This window comes from Bubalus kerabau, chromosome X (genome assembly GCF_029407905.1).
Source record: "Bubalus kerabau isolate K-KA32 ecotype Philippines breed swamp buffalo chromosome X, PCC_UOA_SB_1v2, whole genome shotgun sequence".
NCBI lineage: Eukaryota > Metazoa > Chordata > Mammalia > Artiodactyla > Bovidae > Bubalus > Bubalus kerabau.
The window spans coordinates 70,135,746-70,153,454 of NC_073647.1; the positions used below are offsets into that span (position 1 = coordinate 70,135,746).

The 17,709-nt window shown below is 42.0% G+C and overlaps 1 protein-coding gene across 2 annotated transcripts in view; it reads left to right on the top strand.

Annotated features, from left to right (window-relative positions):
* ATG4A (autophagy related 4A cysteine peptidase) overlaps nucleotides 1-17,709 on the top strand; it is a 79,971-nt gene that overhangs the window by 29,116 nt on the left and 33,146 nt on the right. For both annotated transcript variants that reach the window (XM_055564757.1, XM_055564758.1), the window contains exon 2: nucleotides 16,181-16,291. In XM_055564757.1, the coding sequence (XP_055420732.1) occupies nucleotides 16,181-16,291 (111 nt within the window). The remainder of the gene's footprint in view (nucleotides 1-16,180; nucleotides 16,292-17,709) is intronic.

Consider the following 17,709-nt stretch of genomic DNA (forward strand, 5'->3'; position numbering starts at 1 on the left):
CAAATAGTGCAATACCTAGACTTCCTTTTGGATGTCTTTGAAACCCTTCAGAGGCTCCATGAAGCCTGGGTTAAATCCAGAATTTTTACCAAGGCTTCTAAGGCCAGTATCTCCCAGCCCTGTGTACCCCATTAACCTCAACCTTTGATGGTCTCCATGTGGCATCACAATTCCAGTCTCTCAGCTCTCAGTGATTTGGTACAAGTTTCTCCTTGACCTGGAACATCCTTCCTCTGCCCAATAGGCTTAACTTTCATCCTTTAAGGCTAAGTCCTGCCATCACCTTTCTCCCCAAAGCCTTCTCTGGACCCTAGACTGACTTACACAACCCTCTGCTGTTCTGCCCTAGCCCCATGTGCAGACACTGACCATACTGTATCAAAATTAACTATCCTTTTCTTTCTCTTTCCATTAGACTTGATGTTGCTTAAAATATGTTGCTGTTCCCAGGGCCTAGCCCAGTTCTGGTCATATGAAGGGCAATCAGTAAAGGATTATTAAATCAATGTTTCAGTTCAGTTCAGTTCAGTCGCTCAGTCATGTCCGACTCTTTGTGACCCCATGAATCGCAGCACACCAGGCCTCCCTGTCCATCACCAACTCCCAGAGTTCACTCAAACTCACGTCCATCGAGTCGGTGATGCCATCCAGCCATCTCATCCTCTGTCGTCCCCTTTTCCTCCTGCCCCCAATCCTTCCCAGCATCAGAGTCTTTTCCAATGAGTCAACTCTTCGCATGAGGTGGCCAAAGTACTGGAGTTTCAGCTTGAGCATCATTCCTTCTAAAGAACACCCAGGGCTGATCTCCTTTAGAATGGACTGGTTGGATCTCCTTGCAGTCCAAGGGACTCTCAAGAGTCTTCTCCAACACCACAGTTCAAAAGCATCAATTCTTCGGCGCTCAGCTTTCTTCACAGTCCAACTCTCTTTAGGTGGACCTATAAACCAGTTTTTGGACTTTAGTTAGTGTCCCCATTCATTCAATAAACATTTGAAGGCCCTTAGGGGAAAACTTACTGCAGGGCATTATGATCAGGGCTATAGGGGATATAGAGATGAACACTACATGGGCTGAGATGGGAGTACATTCCAATAGCAGAGAGATGACATGCCTGCAAATAACAATAACCTAAAGTACAAAGTGCCCAGGGCCATTAGGGAGATATAAATAAAGAACTATATATAGAAGCTTAGAGGAAGGAGCAAGTGCTTCTTTTGGTGGGAAGACTGAGGAAGAAATGTTCATAGAGAAGGTAGTATTTGAGGTAGGCATGCATGCTCAGTTGCTAAATCATGTCCAACTCCTTTTGACCCCATGGACTGCAGCCCACCAGGCTACTCTGCCCATGGGATTTCCCAGGCAAGAACATTGGAGTGGGTGTCTTCTCTGGGGGATCTTCCTGAACCAGGAATCGAACCTGTGTCTTCTGCATTTCCTGCATTGGTAGGTGGATTCTTTACCACTGAGCCACCTGGGAAGCCATTTGTATTTGAGGTAGGAATTAAGTGCAAGTAGGACATGAATGAGCAAAGAGTCTCCCGTGTATCATGTGGTTTATATTGTCTGAAAAGAGTAGATCTCATGAAGGAGTAATGAGCAGTGGGGAACAATTAGAAACGTAGGACATGGCTGTATTGGCTGCTGCTGCTGCTGCTAAGTCACTTCAGTCATGTCCGTATTGGAGAGGGTCTCAAATGCCAGGTCGATGAATTTGTATTTGATTCCTATACATTGGAGCAATCTTAGAAGTCCATGGAAGTTTCTGACCAGCTTAGTGACATGGGTGGAGAAATCCTTTAAGATTAGTCTGGCAAAGGTGTGCTTTAGTGTTTTCTTAGTAAATCATTATTAGGTAATTAATTGCTAAGCTAATAATTAGTTTTACTAAATAGTGTGGAAAAACTGCAAGGCCTGTAGCTCCTTGACATTTATGCACTAGTCCTTTCTCACTGGAAATGTAGATGAGGTAAGAAATCATATGACTGATTAGTTCTGAGAAATGAACATTGAAATTGACAGGGGAGAGAAACACTATCAAGTTAGAAATGGCTCATAAAAATGCATAGACATATAAAGTGTTGTTTGCTTAGCAACCGTGTCCAAAACATTGCCTTCAGCTGTCCGGAAAAATCCAGACACGGTATATGAATTATATTGTTAATATTTATTCCTTTGGGGGTAGTTTAGATCATTTGCAGTTAAAAATAACTACACTGTTCCAACCTCAGACTGTCTACTCTTAGTCTCCCCTATAAACAGTGGGTATTGCATTGTCAGTCTGCTTTATAGGATGTTATATAATCAGAGTATCTGGTTTCTTGCCACCTTAGGCCAGGCCTTCAACACTTCATGCCTGGATTATTACAAATTTCTCCTTGGTCTCCTTCTCTCTAGTGCCTCACATCAAGCTTTTATCATAGCAGCAAGATATAGTGGGAAGAATACTGAATGGAGAATAAGATGAACTCAGTTTGAACCCTGGTTATACCGTTCATTAACTATATAACCCTGGGCAAGTCATATCACCTGAGACTCAATGGAAGGTCATGAAAGTAATGATCCTTGCCATGGCTATCTCAAGGGGCTGTCACAGGATCATGTGAAAGCACTCTGAACACTGTTAATGGCTTTACTCAGACATGGACGCAACTGCTTGCTTTCCACTCTGTACAATCCAGTCCCGAGCCACCTATTTAATCTCATTGCTCAGTATTCTCTGGAACCTGTCCCCATCTCTGACACACACGTGAGGTGTTCCCCTCATCTGGAATATTCTCCCCACTCATCTCTGCTCATTTAGGGACCAAGCGGTAATTTAGGGACCAGTTCACATCCTACATCCTCCTTGAAATCTTCCCTGATGACTCTAATACTCGGGGATTTCCCCCATTTCTGAATTTCGACAGTACTTAGTTATTATCAACACTTGCCTATGTACATTACCTTTTATTTTTAGCTCTTTCCTTTTACCTAAGGTTCGTGTGTTTAACTAGATTATGACTTTATGATGTCTTCGCTTGTTCATTTAACATTTAGTGAATGTGTATGAGGATGTTTCCTCTGTATTACTCACAGAACCAAGTATGGAACTTAATAAACAATTGCTGGCTCATTTATTTAGAAATTTACACAGAATCTCTTAAGAAAGAGACAAGTGAACCTATATTCTTTTCTAAGAGCTTAGAGTACCCCTCCTAACAACCCACCCTACCGTCACCTCCAGTAGAATCATAAAAACACTGTTAGAATAGGACGGCAATAGAACTGTGATGACAAAACTATTCTACAACCGTGCTGTCCAGTATGGTAGCCACTAGCACATGTGGCTGTTGAGTGCTTGAAATGTGGCTAATGCAACTAACTTAATTTTTAGTTGTGTTTCAGTTCAGTCACTCAGTCATGTCCGACTCTTTGCGACCCCATGAATCGCAGCACGCCAGGCCTCCCTGTCCATCACCAACTCCCAGAGTTCACTCAGACTCACATCCGTCGAGTCGGTGATGCCATCCAGCCATCTCATCCTCTGTCGTCCCCTTTTCCTCCTGCCCCCAATCCCTCCCAGCATCAGAGTCTTTTCCAATGAGTCAACTCTTCCCATGAAGTGGCCATAGTACTGGAGTTTCAGCTTTAGCATCATTCCTTCCAAAGAACACCCACGGCTGATCTCCTTTAGAATGGACTGGTTGGATCTCCCTGCAGTCCAAGGGACTCTCAAGAGTCTTCTCCAACACCACAGTTCAAAAGCATCAATTCTTCGGCACTCAGCCTTCTTCACAGTCCAACTCTCACATCCATACATGACCACTGGAAAAACCATAGCCTTGACTAGACGAACCTTTGTTGGCAAAGTAATGTCTCTGCTTTTCAATATGCTATCTAGGTTGGTCATAACTTTTCTTCCAAGGAGTAAGCGTCTTTTAATTTCATGGCTGCAATCACCATCTGCAGTGGTTTTGGAGCCCCCCAAAATAAAGTCTGACACTGTTTCCACTGTTTCACCATCTATTTCCCATGAAGTGATGGACCAGATGCCATGATCTTCGTTTTCTGAATGTTGAGCTTTAAGCCAACTTTTTCACTCTCCTCTTTCACTTTCATCAAGAGGCTTTTTAGTTCCTCTTCACTTTCTGCCATAAGGGTGGTTTCATCTGCATATCTGAGGTTCTTGATATTTCTCCCGGCAATCTTGATTCCAGCTTGTGCTTCTTCCAGCCCAGAGTTTCTCATGATGTACTCTGCATATAAGTTAAATAAGCAGGGTGACAATATACAGCCTTGATGTACTCCTTTTCCTATTTGGAACCAGTCTGTTGTGTTTAACTTGAATTAATTTAAATGTAGGCAGCTGCACGTGGTTACTGTATTGGATAGCATATGTCTAGACCAGTGATATTCCAACTTTTTAAACCCAAGAATATTTTACATGTTTATGAAACGAGTTGCCAGTCTAGGTTCGATGCACGATACTGGATGCTTGGGGCTGGTGCACTGGGACGACCCAGAGGGATGGAATGGGGAGGGAGGAGGGAGGAGGGTTCAGGATGGGGAACACATGTATACCTGTGGCAGATTCATTTTGATATTTGGCAAAACTATTACAATTATGTAAAGTTTAAAAATAAAATAAAATTAAAAAAAAATAAACCCAAGAATACAATGAGAAGTAAATTTTATATTTCAATCCAATTTATACACACACAACCAACTGATGAGTTATGATATGCTATTTGAAAACATATGCTTGTCATTTTATAGATGGAGAATTGAGGCCCAAAGAAGTACAGTAAGTTTTCCAAGGTCACATAGCTAGTTAGTGGCAGAGTGGGACTAGAACTTACATTTTAGGGTTCTTAAGCTAGAGCTATTTTCAGGAGGGGTGACTCCTCCTTTTCTTCACCATGACAAAATAAAAGCCATGCCCAATGTTTTTCTTTTTAATGTTAGAGAAAAACCATTTGACACACTCATTCTGACTAAATATTGTCACATTGTCTTGCTTCCTACATGAAATATAAGCTCTGTATTTGGGTATTGCTGCTTTTTGGTTTGCATACTGTCCAAAATCAAAGATATATACAATGGAGGCTTGCTGTGGACCCACTGGATGATGTAACACTGGCACTAATGTGACATGGTCTTCCTTGGGAATATAACCATGCTTTCCATAAAAACAGGTTGATTCTTAAGAACAACAAAACCCACTGATGAAGAATCAGGGTGATTCTCACCTCAGTTTGTGGAATTTGCCTCAAATTTTGAATTATAAAGTGACCAAATACTTTTCCTCCTTCCCTCCCCCTCCCTCCAGTGTGCTACCCTCTTTATATGCCTAATCAACAAAGATAACCATTATAAAAGTAGCATATTTTTATTCTTCTGAAAAATGCATCTGTTCAAGAAGATCAGAGTTACCTTATCAAAAGCAGAAAGAAGCAGCCATCTAGAGATTCAGTAGTCTCTGTGTTAAGTACATTCCTGACCCATTTGTATATGGAATCCCATTTCTTCATGGGTGTATCATAAGGCATTTCAGGTAGCAAACAGCAGGCAATAATTCACCGCATGCAAAGAGTTGACTCATTGGAAAAGACTCTGATGCTGGGAGGGATTGGGGGCAGGAGGAAAAGGGGACGACAGGATGAGATGGCTGGATGGCATCACTGACTCGATGGACATGAGTCTGAGTGAACTCCAGGAGTTGGTGATGGACAGGGAGGCCTGGCGTGCTGCGATTCATGGGGTTGCAAAGAATTGGACATGACTGAGCGACTGAACTGAACTGAACTGAAGTGTAAAAAGCAAACAGAATATACTTTACAAGACGATAAGCTTTTCAAACTTGTCACTTTAAAGAAAACCAGAAAGAGTCCATTTTTTAATTGCATTTGATTCTACCATTGTTGCCAATAAGATGAACTGACTGAAATCTTTAAGAAATGTTGGTTTTGAGGGGCCAAGTTTCTACGGCCCAATTGCTTTTTCTAGCTGAAAACCAAAGGGTCTTATCACTTAGCAATGGTTCCCTTGACAACGGGACTGGTTATCTCTTTGCTGACTCGTCCTGAAATCTCTCAGGAGCAGATTCCTGTCTTGCACTACCACCAATACTAGTCAGCTCAATAGAATCTCAAAAAGTCATAAACTTTAGCTGAATGGTGACTCTTTGGCTAAGGTTTTCTAGCCTAAGTCTAGAGTTTACACTGGTCTGTAGAGAAATCATTCATGTCTTTGGCATTCTTTGACAACCCAGCATCACTGAGGTGTGACTCGCTGAATAAATTCGAGGAAACTTGCAGTTTTGAATGTGAAAAATCCCCTTTGAAATGCTAAGAATTGCTATCTAGTTCTTTATTTTCAAAATTCTTGGGTGTCAGAAAAGCAGGGCACTGGGAGGAAGAGAAATGAAAATGGGGGCAGGGCCTATGCATGGATGAGCAGAGGCTGGGAAGACCAGGACACTACATGGACCCAGGAGGAAGGGGATGAAGGTACATTTTAGGCTGAGTTTTATTCTTCTGGATTCCTCCTGCTTTCCTCAGCTCTGCTAATCAACCTGCCATCTACCAAGCACCTCTATGCGACCCCTGTGCAGGTTGATTTTCCTCTGCATTTTTTATAGCCTCTCATTGCTTTGTCAAGCAAATCCATGAATCTAACATGTTCTGGCTGGATCAAGATTATTACCCCCTACCCCCCACCACTATGTTTTTCTGCTACCATTTCATCACCCACACTTGAAAAATACAAGTTATTTTTTACTCTCTGTCTCACTTTTCCTAGACCCATCCCACATGCTTGCCAAATCCTTTTGGTGTTCCTCCAACCAGGAGTTTCTTCCCTTCCCCCATCTCACTTTTTTTTATCTTTTTTTTTTCACTAAAGTTCAGATTTTTTTTTTTTTTTTAATTTTTGGCCACACTGCTCGGCATGTAGGATGTCAGTTCCCTGACTAGGCACCGAACCGGTGCTCCCTGCAGTGGGAGCATGGAGTCTTTTTTTTTTTATATCTTTTTATTTTTAGTTTTTAAATTTATTCATTTTTAGTTGGAGGATAATTACTTTACAATATTGTATTGATTTCTGCCATACATCAACATGAGTCCGTCATAGGTATACATGTGTCCCCTCCCTCTTGAACTTCCCTCCTACCTCCCGTTCCATCCCACTCCTCTAGGTTGTCAGAGCACTGGGCTTGAGCTCTCTGCATCATACAGCAAATTCCCACTGGCTGGGAAGCACAGAGTCTTAAGCACTGGACTGCCAGGGAAGTCCTGAGGCTCAGCTTTGATGCTACCTTTTGAAGGTTGTTGAAGGTCTTTTCATCCCCAAATTAATCATTTGTTGCCTTCCACATCACTTTCCTTTTTTAAATTGAAATGTAGTCGATTTATATTAGTTTCAGGTATACAGCACTGTGATTCAATATTTTTACAGCTTATACTCTATTAAAAGCTACTACAAGATGTTGGCTATAATTTCCTTTGCTATATGCAATATATACTTGTTGCTTCACTATCTTATACATAGTAGTTTTTATCTCTTAATCCCATACCCCTAATTTGCCCTTCTCCCCTTCTCTCTCCCCTTTGGTAACCATTAATTTGTTTTCTTTATCTGTAAGTCTGTTTCTGTTTTACATATATATTTGCATTATTATTTTTTATATTGCACATATAAGTGATATCATACTGCATTTGTATTGATCTCACTTATTTCACTAAACATAGTATTTTCTAGGTCTATCCATGTTGCTGCAAATGGCAGTATTTCATCCTTTTTATGACCAAGTAGTATTCCATTGTATGTATGTGTGTGTATGTATATATATATATATATATATATATATATACCACATCTTATTCATCTATTCAGCTGTTGATGGGCTCTTGGGTTGCTTCCATATCTTGGCTATTGTACATAGTGCTGCTATGAATTTTGGGGTGTATGTATCTTTTTGAATTAGTGTTTTCATTTTTTTCTGAGTATATTATCAGTAGAATTGCTTGATCATGTGGTAGTTCTGTTTTTAATTTATTGAGGAACCTCCATACTGTTCTCCATAGTGGCTGCACAAATTTACCTTCCCACCAGCAGTGTACACAGGTTCTCTTTTCTTCACGTTGTTTCCAACATTTGTTATTTGTAGGCTTTTTGATGATAGCCATTCTGACAGGTGTGAGATCATATCTCCTTGTTACTTTGATTTGCATTTCTCTGATAATTAGTGATGTTGAGTATCTTTTCATATAGTGGTTAGCCATCTGTATGTCTTCTTTGGGAAAAAAGTCTGTTCAGGTCTGCTCATTTTTAAATCATTTAAATCAGGTTTTACCATTTTTTAATCATTTTGTGTTTTTTGATGTCATATCACAGTCTACATCTTCAATATTATCCCTTTACTGTTTATTGTAGTTATAATTGCTTATATAATTTTTTTGCCTTTTAATTTACATACTGGCTTATTTAAGTGTTTGACCCCAGTCCTTACTACATATTTATTTGCCTTTCCTAGTGGGATTTTCCCTTTACTATAGATTCTTACTACTTCTCCATTTAGAAAAGATCCTTCAGCTTTTCTTTTATTGTACATTTAGTATTGAGGAACTCTTTTAATTTTTGTTTATCTGAGAAGTTCTTTATTTCTCCTTCTAAATGATAATTTTGCTGGGTAGATTGTCCTAGGTTGCAAGTTTTTACCTTTTAGCACTTTAAATATATCATGTCACTCCTTTCTGGCCTGCAAGGTTTCTGCAGAGAAATCAGCTGATAGCCTTATGGAGGCTGCCTTGCAAATGACTCTTGTTTTTCTTCTGCTGCCTTTAGAATCCTGTCTTTATCATTTACTTTTGCCATTTTGATTATGATATATGTTGGTATGGGTCTGTTTGAGTTTATCTTATTTGGGATCCTGTGTGATTCCTATACCTGTATATCTGTTTCTATACAGACTGTGTGTGCTCAGTCTATATATACCTGTATATCTGTTTCCTTCTTCAGGTTTGGGAGTTTTCAGGCATAATTTCTTCAAATACATTTTTGATCTTCCTTTCTTTCTCTTCTCCTTCTGGAACCCATATAATGCAAATATTTGGATGCTTAATGTTGTCCCAGGAATCTTCAGTTGCTTTATTATTATTTTTTTTAATTTGCTTTTCCTACTGCTGTTCTGATTGTGTGGTTTCCATTTTTCTGACTTCTAGATCACTTACGTGTTCCTCTGTATTACTTTGTCTGCTATTCATTCCTTCTAGTGTATCTTTTATTTCAGCTATTAAATTATTCATTTCTGACTGGGTCTTTTTAGTGTTTTCTAGTTCCTTGCTGAAATGTTCTCGATTACATCAATTGTTTTCCCTAATTCAGTTAACATTTTTATTATCAATGTTTTGAATTCTTTATCTTGTAAATTTTTTTATTTCTGTTTTTTTAAATCTCTTTTGTTTCTCTTTCATTATTTTTCAGGGATTTTCTCTTGCTTTTTCAATTGAGAGTAGTTACTGCGCCTTTTCATTTTGCTTGACTTTCTTGCCTCTATGAGTTTAGGTGAAACAGTTGTGTATTGCAGTCTTAAAAGTGTATTTTTCAGTGGAACCATCTCTGTACTGTGTGTGCCCAGTGTGTTTGGTGTGAGAGCTGGATTTGATGTGAACACAAGTCATTCTCGGTGGAACCATTTCTATACAGACTGTGTGTGCCCAGTGCGTTTGGTGTGAGAGCTGGATTTGATGTGAACACAAGTCACATCTTTCCTCAGTGCACTGGCCACTATCACCTGGGTAATGGGTGTGGCTGGAGACAGAGCAGCTAGAGCTGGTGGTGAGTGTGAGATGGGGCTTCCTCTCTGCTCAGTGGCTGTCACCACCCTCTCAGGGGTGGGGCCTGAGCTGACTCTGTTTTTCTCTCCTCCTCACACTAGGACCTTTGCCCCAGAGAAGGGGAATGCTAAAGCAAGTGGGGCCCCATGTGCTGACTGCCTGCATAGATGTCCACAGCTTCACTCAGACATAGCTTCAGGTGCAGATCCCCTTTGTCCCTCACAGCCTTCACCACCCCCACCCTGTTATGGAACCTCTCTACAGGAAAGATGGCGCCTGTGTGAACTCTCCATGTCTATTGGGAGGTCAGCTGTGGTGCAGTGGCTGCTGTCAGACATCTGGCGGGTTCTGAGGCACTGCTTCAGTAAGAGCTAAGAAAGTTCCACTCAGACCTCTGTGTCCCATGGTTGAATCTTTTCCTCTGTCGTGGGCACCCCAGATCCAGTTCAGCACTATGGCATGGGTTGAGCAGGACCAGAGTATTCACTGGTCTCAGGCTGGTGTGCATGGCAAAGTGGTCACAAGAAACCCAGAGCTGCTAAGCCAGACCTCTCTCTGCCTTGCCTCAGGGGCAGTTCTCCTTTGTCTCTCACAGCTGATCACTGTTCCGAGCCTCAGCTATTCCTGCCGTGTTGTAGAACTGCTGCATATGGTGGGTGGGGCCCTTGTGATCACTCTGTGTGTATCAAGGTGGGGGGTGAGCTGTGGTGGGTGGCTGCCGTCTGAGATCTGGGCGACTTCTGGGGGTTGCTGTTTGAGTAGGTGTCAACAATGGCCATTGCTGCCCCACTCAGGCATTACCCTGGGACTTGGTCACCTCTGTGTCCCATGGTCAAGTCTTTTCCCTGGTGATGGCTTCCCCAGATCCAATTGCTGTGCCATGACACAGAATAGACAGGATGGGAGTGTTGCTTGGTACTTTGGGCTGGGGTGCATGGCTAGCTGGTTGTTGGAAACCCAGAGGGCTCAGAGCAAATCTTTCTCTGCCCTGCCTCAAAGACAGCCAATGCATGCCCTCCTTATGAGTGGAGTCCAGTCCTCTGGCTAGCCAAGCGGGCTTGTCTCCTCTACATAGGACCCTAGGTCTGGGACACCCAGTCTGTGGCTTGACCTGATCACACCCCACCTATGCAACCTCCCTTTTCTTCTGATTCCCCTCCCAGGGGCACAGGTCTTGACCTGATTACTTTTCTTCCCTTCCTACTGGATTATGTGTGTATTGTTCTTACAACCTTGGTTGTACAGGAGTGCTTCTGCCAGTTTCCAGTTAGTTTCAGTGAGAATTGTTCCACGTGTAGGTGTATTTTAGATGCATTTGTAGCAGGAGGTAGGCTCCACTTCTTCTTACTCCACCATCTTGATCTCTTCTCTCCCACTTTCCTTTCTTATAGTACTTATTGTTGTTTGTTTGCAGACCTATCCTCTCTACTAGATTAAATGCTTTGGACAATGGAGGCTACATCTCAGTGATGCCTTTTCCATTGTGCTTAGCATATAGTATGTATGTGCGTGCTAAGTTGCTTCTGTCGCGTCTGACTCTTTGCAACCCTATGCCCACCAGGCTCCTCTGTCCATGGAATTCTCCAGGCTAGAATACTGGAGTGGGTTGCCATGCCCTTCTCCAGGGGATCTTCCCAACCCAGGGATCGAACCCACACCTCTTAGGTCTCTTACATTGGCAGGTGGGTTCTTTACCACTAGCACCACCTGGGAAGCCCCGTTAGCACATAGTAGGTACTCTGTAAAAGTTTATAGAATGAGTATATTAATTTATATTCAGCCCTTACCATACCTCATGCAAAGAGTTGACTCATTGGAAAAGACCCTGATGCTGGGAGGGATTGGGGGCAGGAGGAGAAGGGGACAACAGAGGATGAGATGGCTTGATGGCATCACCGACTCAAGGGACATGAGTTTGAGTGAACTCTGGGAGTTGGTGATGGACAGGGAGGCCTGGCGTGCTGCGATTCATGGGGTCGCAAAGAGTCGGACACGACTGAGCGACTGAACTGAACTTACCATACCTGTCTCCTCTGACCATTTTCTTATGATTTTGAAGGTGTGACCTGAAAATATGTTGAATGTGTGTATATTAAACTAGTAAATATACCAAAAAGGAAACAGACTGACAGAGAAAAAGTGAGTGGTTACTAGGTGGGAGAGAGATGTGGGAAGGGGAAGATAAGGGTAATGGGTTAAGAGGCACAAAGTACTTTGTAATAAGCTACAAGTACATATAGTACAGAACAGGGGACATAGTCAATATTTTACAATAACTATAAATGGTATGGGGCTTCCCTGGTGGCTCAGATGGTAAACAACCTGCCTGCAATGCAGGAGACCCAGGTTCGATCCCTGGATCGGGAAGATCCCCTGGAGGAGGAAATAGCAACCCACTCCAGTATTCTTGCTGGAGAATCTCATGGACAGAGGAGCCTGGCGGGCTACAGTCCATGGAGTCACAAAGAGTTGGATGACACTGAGCAACTAACACTTTCACTTTTTTTTTTTCACAAGCAAGATACTCAGTGGTGTCTCAGGCTTTTTCTGGCCCTGAGACTCTGTGACCTTTTGATTTCCCTTTAGGGTCTTTTTATTGTTTGTAGGGAACAAACCCCACAGAATCTAGGAGACTTGATGCACAAGTTTTGTTAAGTGCTATCAGAAAATCTGTTAAAGTGATTTTTTTTCATTTACTTGCCATTTTACAAAATAACGCTTACAAATATAGTCAATCACTGGAAAGCAAATTATTCAAGTAAGTCATCAGCAAAAATGGCAGAGTGAAGACTTCTGAAAATTCTACCCATAATAGAAATGAAAAGAATTGGCAAAGACAATCAGAACCAACTTTTGCAGCACTCTGGAAATTAACCAAAGGTTTGCACTAATCTGTGGAATATTCATTTATTCATGAAAAATGACTGCCTTATAATAGTCAGCTCTGTGGCATTTTCACTTGTGCTATGCCCATCTTTTGCTCTCCAGCTTTTCAGTGGCCTTGAGAATTCACAGCTTGCAACCATAGGGAAAGCCAGCAACCTGGTAACCCCTGGAGGATGCAGAACAGGTTTGAAACTGTAAATCCTCATTTCTAGAGAGCTGTCATTATTTGATCTGTCTGGCAATTCCCCGGAAAACCCCACATGTAAAACTTTATTTGTCTTGTCTTGGAGGTGCAGATAGCCTCCCCCTCTCTGGGTTGGTGGGGGGGCTTTTCTGGAAAACTATTAGAGGCAAATGATTAACTTCAGAGCTATTTGAGGAGTAGATAACCAAAAAGTTTGAAAGGTAAAGCTGAAGAATAATATATTTGTTGGGACTTTGAAAAGTTCCGGCATATTCTTGGGAACCTAGAGGACCACATGCCTGCTCAGGAATGTGTACAGTCCCAAGGCTATGTGCATGCTCAGGAAAGACCTGAGAAGGCCCTCAGCTCTCACTCTGGCTGACCTTGAGCTCTGTATAAGCAGAAAGGGACGACTAAGGCATAGTTAATCAACTGCCTGGTTGAGTGTTGAAAGCATGCCCTAGCATGTACACAGAGCGTCTTGCCCAAGACTGGGAGACTTTTTGGTTCCAGGAGCTTATGGAAATCTTTTTCTCAGTTATTATTTGACTACTAAGCTAACCCAGCAGAGACTTCATTCTTTTTAATGATTATTAAAGTAGAATGGAACAGAGTGAAGCCTGTTGCCCATCAGACCTTATAGAAGCTGATTCTTGGTCCACCAAGCTGCAATATTTGTAGCTCTGCCTGTATAGTTCCTATGTCTTTAAACAGGTTGAAAGGGCAATGAGCTCATATAAGTCTGTTAATATAAAATTTGTTAATTTTAAGGTAAGACAGAAGTAGTTTATGAAATTTTTTTTCAGAAGGATTGCTGTTAGTGAGAAGTGATTTGTTTGGAAATGCCATTTCACTTCTGCATCTCAACCACAACCCAGTTGGCTTCTTCATCTTTCTGAGTTCTTGTGGAAGATCAAGCCCTCTATCCTCCCCAGACTCCCTTTTATACGCTCTCCTCATGTTATCACTCTGTACTTCTGTTAATCTCATCTTCTGGTCTGGCTTTCTTTTGTTTCATCCGTATAGTTTTCAACTCAGGCTGGTTATGGGCTGACACACTGCGTTCATGGAGTCTGTTTTCTAAGAGGAGACTCTGGAAGAATAGAGACTGTAATTGCCCTTTTTCCTGGCCTGGGGGTGAGGGGTGTAAGAGCAAGAGGAAAATTCTTTGGCTATCATTTTGGTCAGAGCCATCTCAAATGAAGCAGTGCAGTTCTCAGGCTGTAGGGGCTGTACTAATTTGACCAGATAGCTGGGTAATGACTCACTGAGACAGGGTTGGCGATAGAGAATTTTTTTTTCAGCCAGTACTAAAAAAAGGCCCAAGGCTTATATGCATACATGCTGTACATTCATCCAATACCACCTTCCTCATCCCTACCAGGAGAATGCCAGGGAGGTTGCCCCTTTCCCAAACTTCTCTCAAATTGCTTATTTTCTGACTCACCCCTCCCCTCTGCCCCCCTTTTCTAGGCTTCACTGGATGTTTGTTTTAACCTGATTTCTCTTGCCTGTGAGGGGTGGAGAATGGGGTGGGAAGGTACACAGTGTGATTTACGCCACCTCTGTCCACCACCTCCTGGGGATGGCCTGACCTGGATGATCATTTTTAGCCTGCTATTTCCTGAGCATGGGCCAGGGGCTGTGGCCAGGGGCAGAAAGGCTAAGGCTGTGACACAAGCTCCCTGGTAGATTTGGCAGTGATGAGTTTTCACTGGGGAATGAAATGGCTGTCTCATTTCTAACTTCTGTACATTGGAAATAGCGCCATGGCTGTGACCCTAATGATGAAAACATCTTGAGGAGAAAGGCTACCTAAATCCCTGAAAGACTGGACTTCTGTCACATATTTCAAGAAGGGCAGTATCCCCGGGTAGCTGTGTTTCTAAAATTATAACTTCAAACAAATTATGACTTCAGTGTATACAAATGATACAAAGTACAACGTCAGCCTCCAACCGAGTAGTCTGTTTTCATGATCAGATAAGACTCATTTATTTATTTCTAGGAAAGACCATTTATTTCTATGAAAACAGCATGCTCCTGCCTTAGAAAACAAAGCCAGAAGAAAGCAATTTGTCCTTTCAAGTGAGCTAAACACATCCCGCAATGATATTTTTTATAGGAGACTGTTCCCTTGGTGCTCTTAGGGGCTGATCTGGGAGAGCCCTTGCAGCTACTAGTCTGGGAGCCTCCAATTGCTGAGATGATAAGATGTGTGCTCGGTTGTCTCAGCTTTGAACTCGAAATATGATTTGTCATTGAAACAGCACCGTAAGCTATGAAATATACTAACAATTTCATTTTTCTGCTGATAGGTTAAGATAGATTTTTCTGGGCTGGCTCGGAAACTTATTTACCACCTATGATATTCTTTCTCTCAGAAAATACTGGCTTGGCCAAAATGTTTGTTCAGGTTTTCTCATAGCCTCATATGGAAAAATCCGAATGAACTTGTTGGCCGACTCAGTACTTAAAGGAAACTTTTGTGATAAGATCCTTCCCTTCACAAGTCAATCTTGAGTCTTTTAGCAGATCCTTTCCCTGCAGGCGGTACAGAAGTGAATTTTAACTCATCCCACATTACCTGGACATAAGTTCTGAGAGTGTGGCCTATGAACTTATGAGATTTAATTGTATTTTGTTCAGTTCCTTTCTGTTGAGAGATAACCATGGTCATTTGTGAATCCCAAGAACAAGTTCTATTTATCAGTTGCTTCAAGATTCTTCTTTGTAGAAGTTGTAAGTGAATAAAACACTAAATTACTGATAAAACATCTGGACTTCCAGCTAAAATATTACATTTTCAGAGTTGTATATATAGTGTTTCAGGCTTGTCATAGGCCCCTTCTAAGCCACTGGCTGCTAGAAACCTCACATTAGTCCCTGGGGTCTGATTAGACATGGAAAGAGGTCAGGTATGCAGGTACTACTGTTTCATCTTGTACTCCACTCACACTAGGACAAGCTAGAAAGTGGCTGTTTACAAAGAAAGCCCCATTAGAAAAAAATGTTTCATGTAATTGTGACCAAAACATCATTCAGAGATAGTGCCAAATGGGACCATGACAAAAGGAAGGTCTAAACAGGTGGTCAAAAGGAAATCCCTCTCTTAAAAGATTTTGAGGCCCCATAAGTGTCTTTGTTTCTCAAGCAGGAGGATTTGCTTCCATTAGATTCCAGTGGTGAATCTAAAAAAACTCTAATTTTTACCTTCAGGACAAAGGTAATATTAATAAATCATAGAAGCAAGTTCCCTCTATTACATTTTGTTTAAGTTTCTTTGCTTTTCAGTTTTATCCAAGTATGAAAACCAGATTACTATTTTTGCTGACTACCTAGAAGAGTTTCCAGATACAGATGAGCTGGTATGGATCTTGGGAAAACAGCATCTTCTTAAAACAGGTAAGGTTTGGTTGCATTTGTCTGTGAGAACCCAAATGAGATGGGTGCCCGAGGTTGAAGTCTACCCTGCTTTCCTTCTTGGGTTGATAAGGGGTTAATGCTACTGCTAGGCAGATTTACTTTACAGCCAGAGGAGTTCTTGCGTGCAAAGACCCTTCTGAGGCCCTAGCAGTGTGTTCACATGATCATAGGTATTTGTACAATTTGAAAAAGTCATTTTTTTTTTTCCTTAAAGGAGAACCCACCAATTCTTTAAGCCTCGGGTTTCAAAAAACATGGACCGGCTCTGGGTATTACTAACCAGTATCTAGTCTTTGAAGACTACATACTTCTCATTCCTCTCATGTCCTTTTCTATCTAGATGAAAAACACTGCCATCCAAGGGACTTCTAAACAGCCCATGGCTGTCAGAAACAGTCTCAGACACTGAGAAGTCTTATAGTTTTAGAGCTTTTGCTGGCTGTGGTACTGTCTCAGTTTATTCTGATTTTGTACAGAACTTTTAGCCACTGCAGCTAGATGGAAATGAGGCTTGGCTTTCTCTTCCTTTCCATTACATTCTTATAGATTGAGAAAGACCTTTTACCTGAAAGTGCTAACAACCCAGAACATAGATAAAACCTGAACTTGCAAATAGGCAGCTCTGAGTTTTGTGTCTGAAGAGAGATCCTCTTTGGAGACCCTAGCATGGAGGGAGGGACAGGAAGAAGCTGACCAAAAGGCAAGAGAGGGGGCTTCCCTGGTGGCTCAGTGGTAGGGAGTCCACCTGCCGGTGTAGGAGACATGGGTTCGATCCGAGATCCGGGAAGATCCCACATGCTGCAGAGCAACTAAGCTTGTGCACCCGAACTACTGAGCCTGTGCTCTACAGTCTGGAAGCCACAACTACTGAAGCCAGCGTGCCCTGGAGCCTGTGCTCTGCAACAAGAGAAAGAGCCTGTGCACTGCACTTAGCCCCCGCTCACCGCAACTAGAGAAAAGCCCACGCAGCAACGAAGACCCAGCACAGCCAAAAATAAATAAATAAATAAAAAGGCAAGAGAAGAAGTTAGCATCTTCTAATTCTATTTGAGTCTGGCTTCATCCTTTTGATTGGAAAATCCTGAATAGTGGAGAGCACCTAGTGCTAACAATTAGGAGACCTTTTGTATTCAGACTCTTCTACCTCGGATAAGTCACTTTCTGGATCTTAACTCCTTTTGCCAGTAATTAACAGGAGAGGGACTGCAGGTGATCTCTTTTAGTTGTGCATTCCCTAACAAGAGGGATCCCCAAGTTGCCAAATATGCCCAGTTTCAAATGTTAAGTTGGAAAAGCCCTTTCAAGGTGAAACTCTTATTAAAGTCTAGGGCTTCCCTGGTGGTCCAGTGGTTAAGAATCCTCCTGCCAATGCAGGGGACACAGGTTCCGCCCCGGGT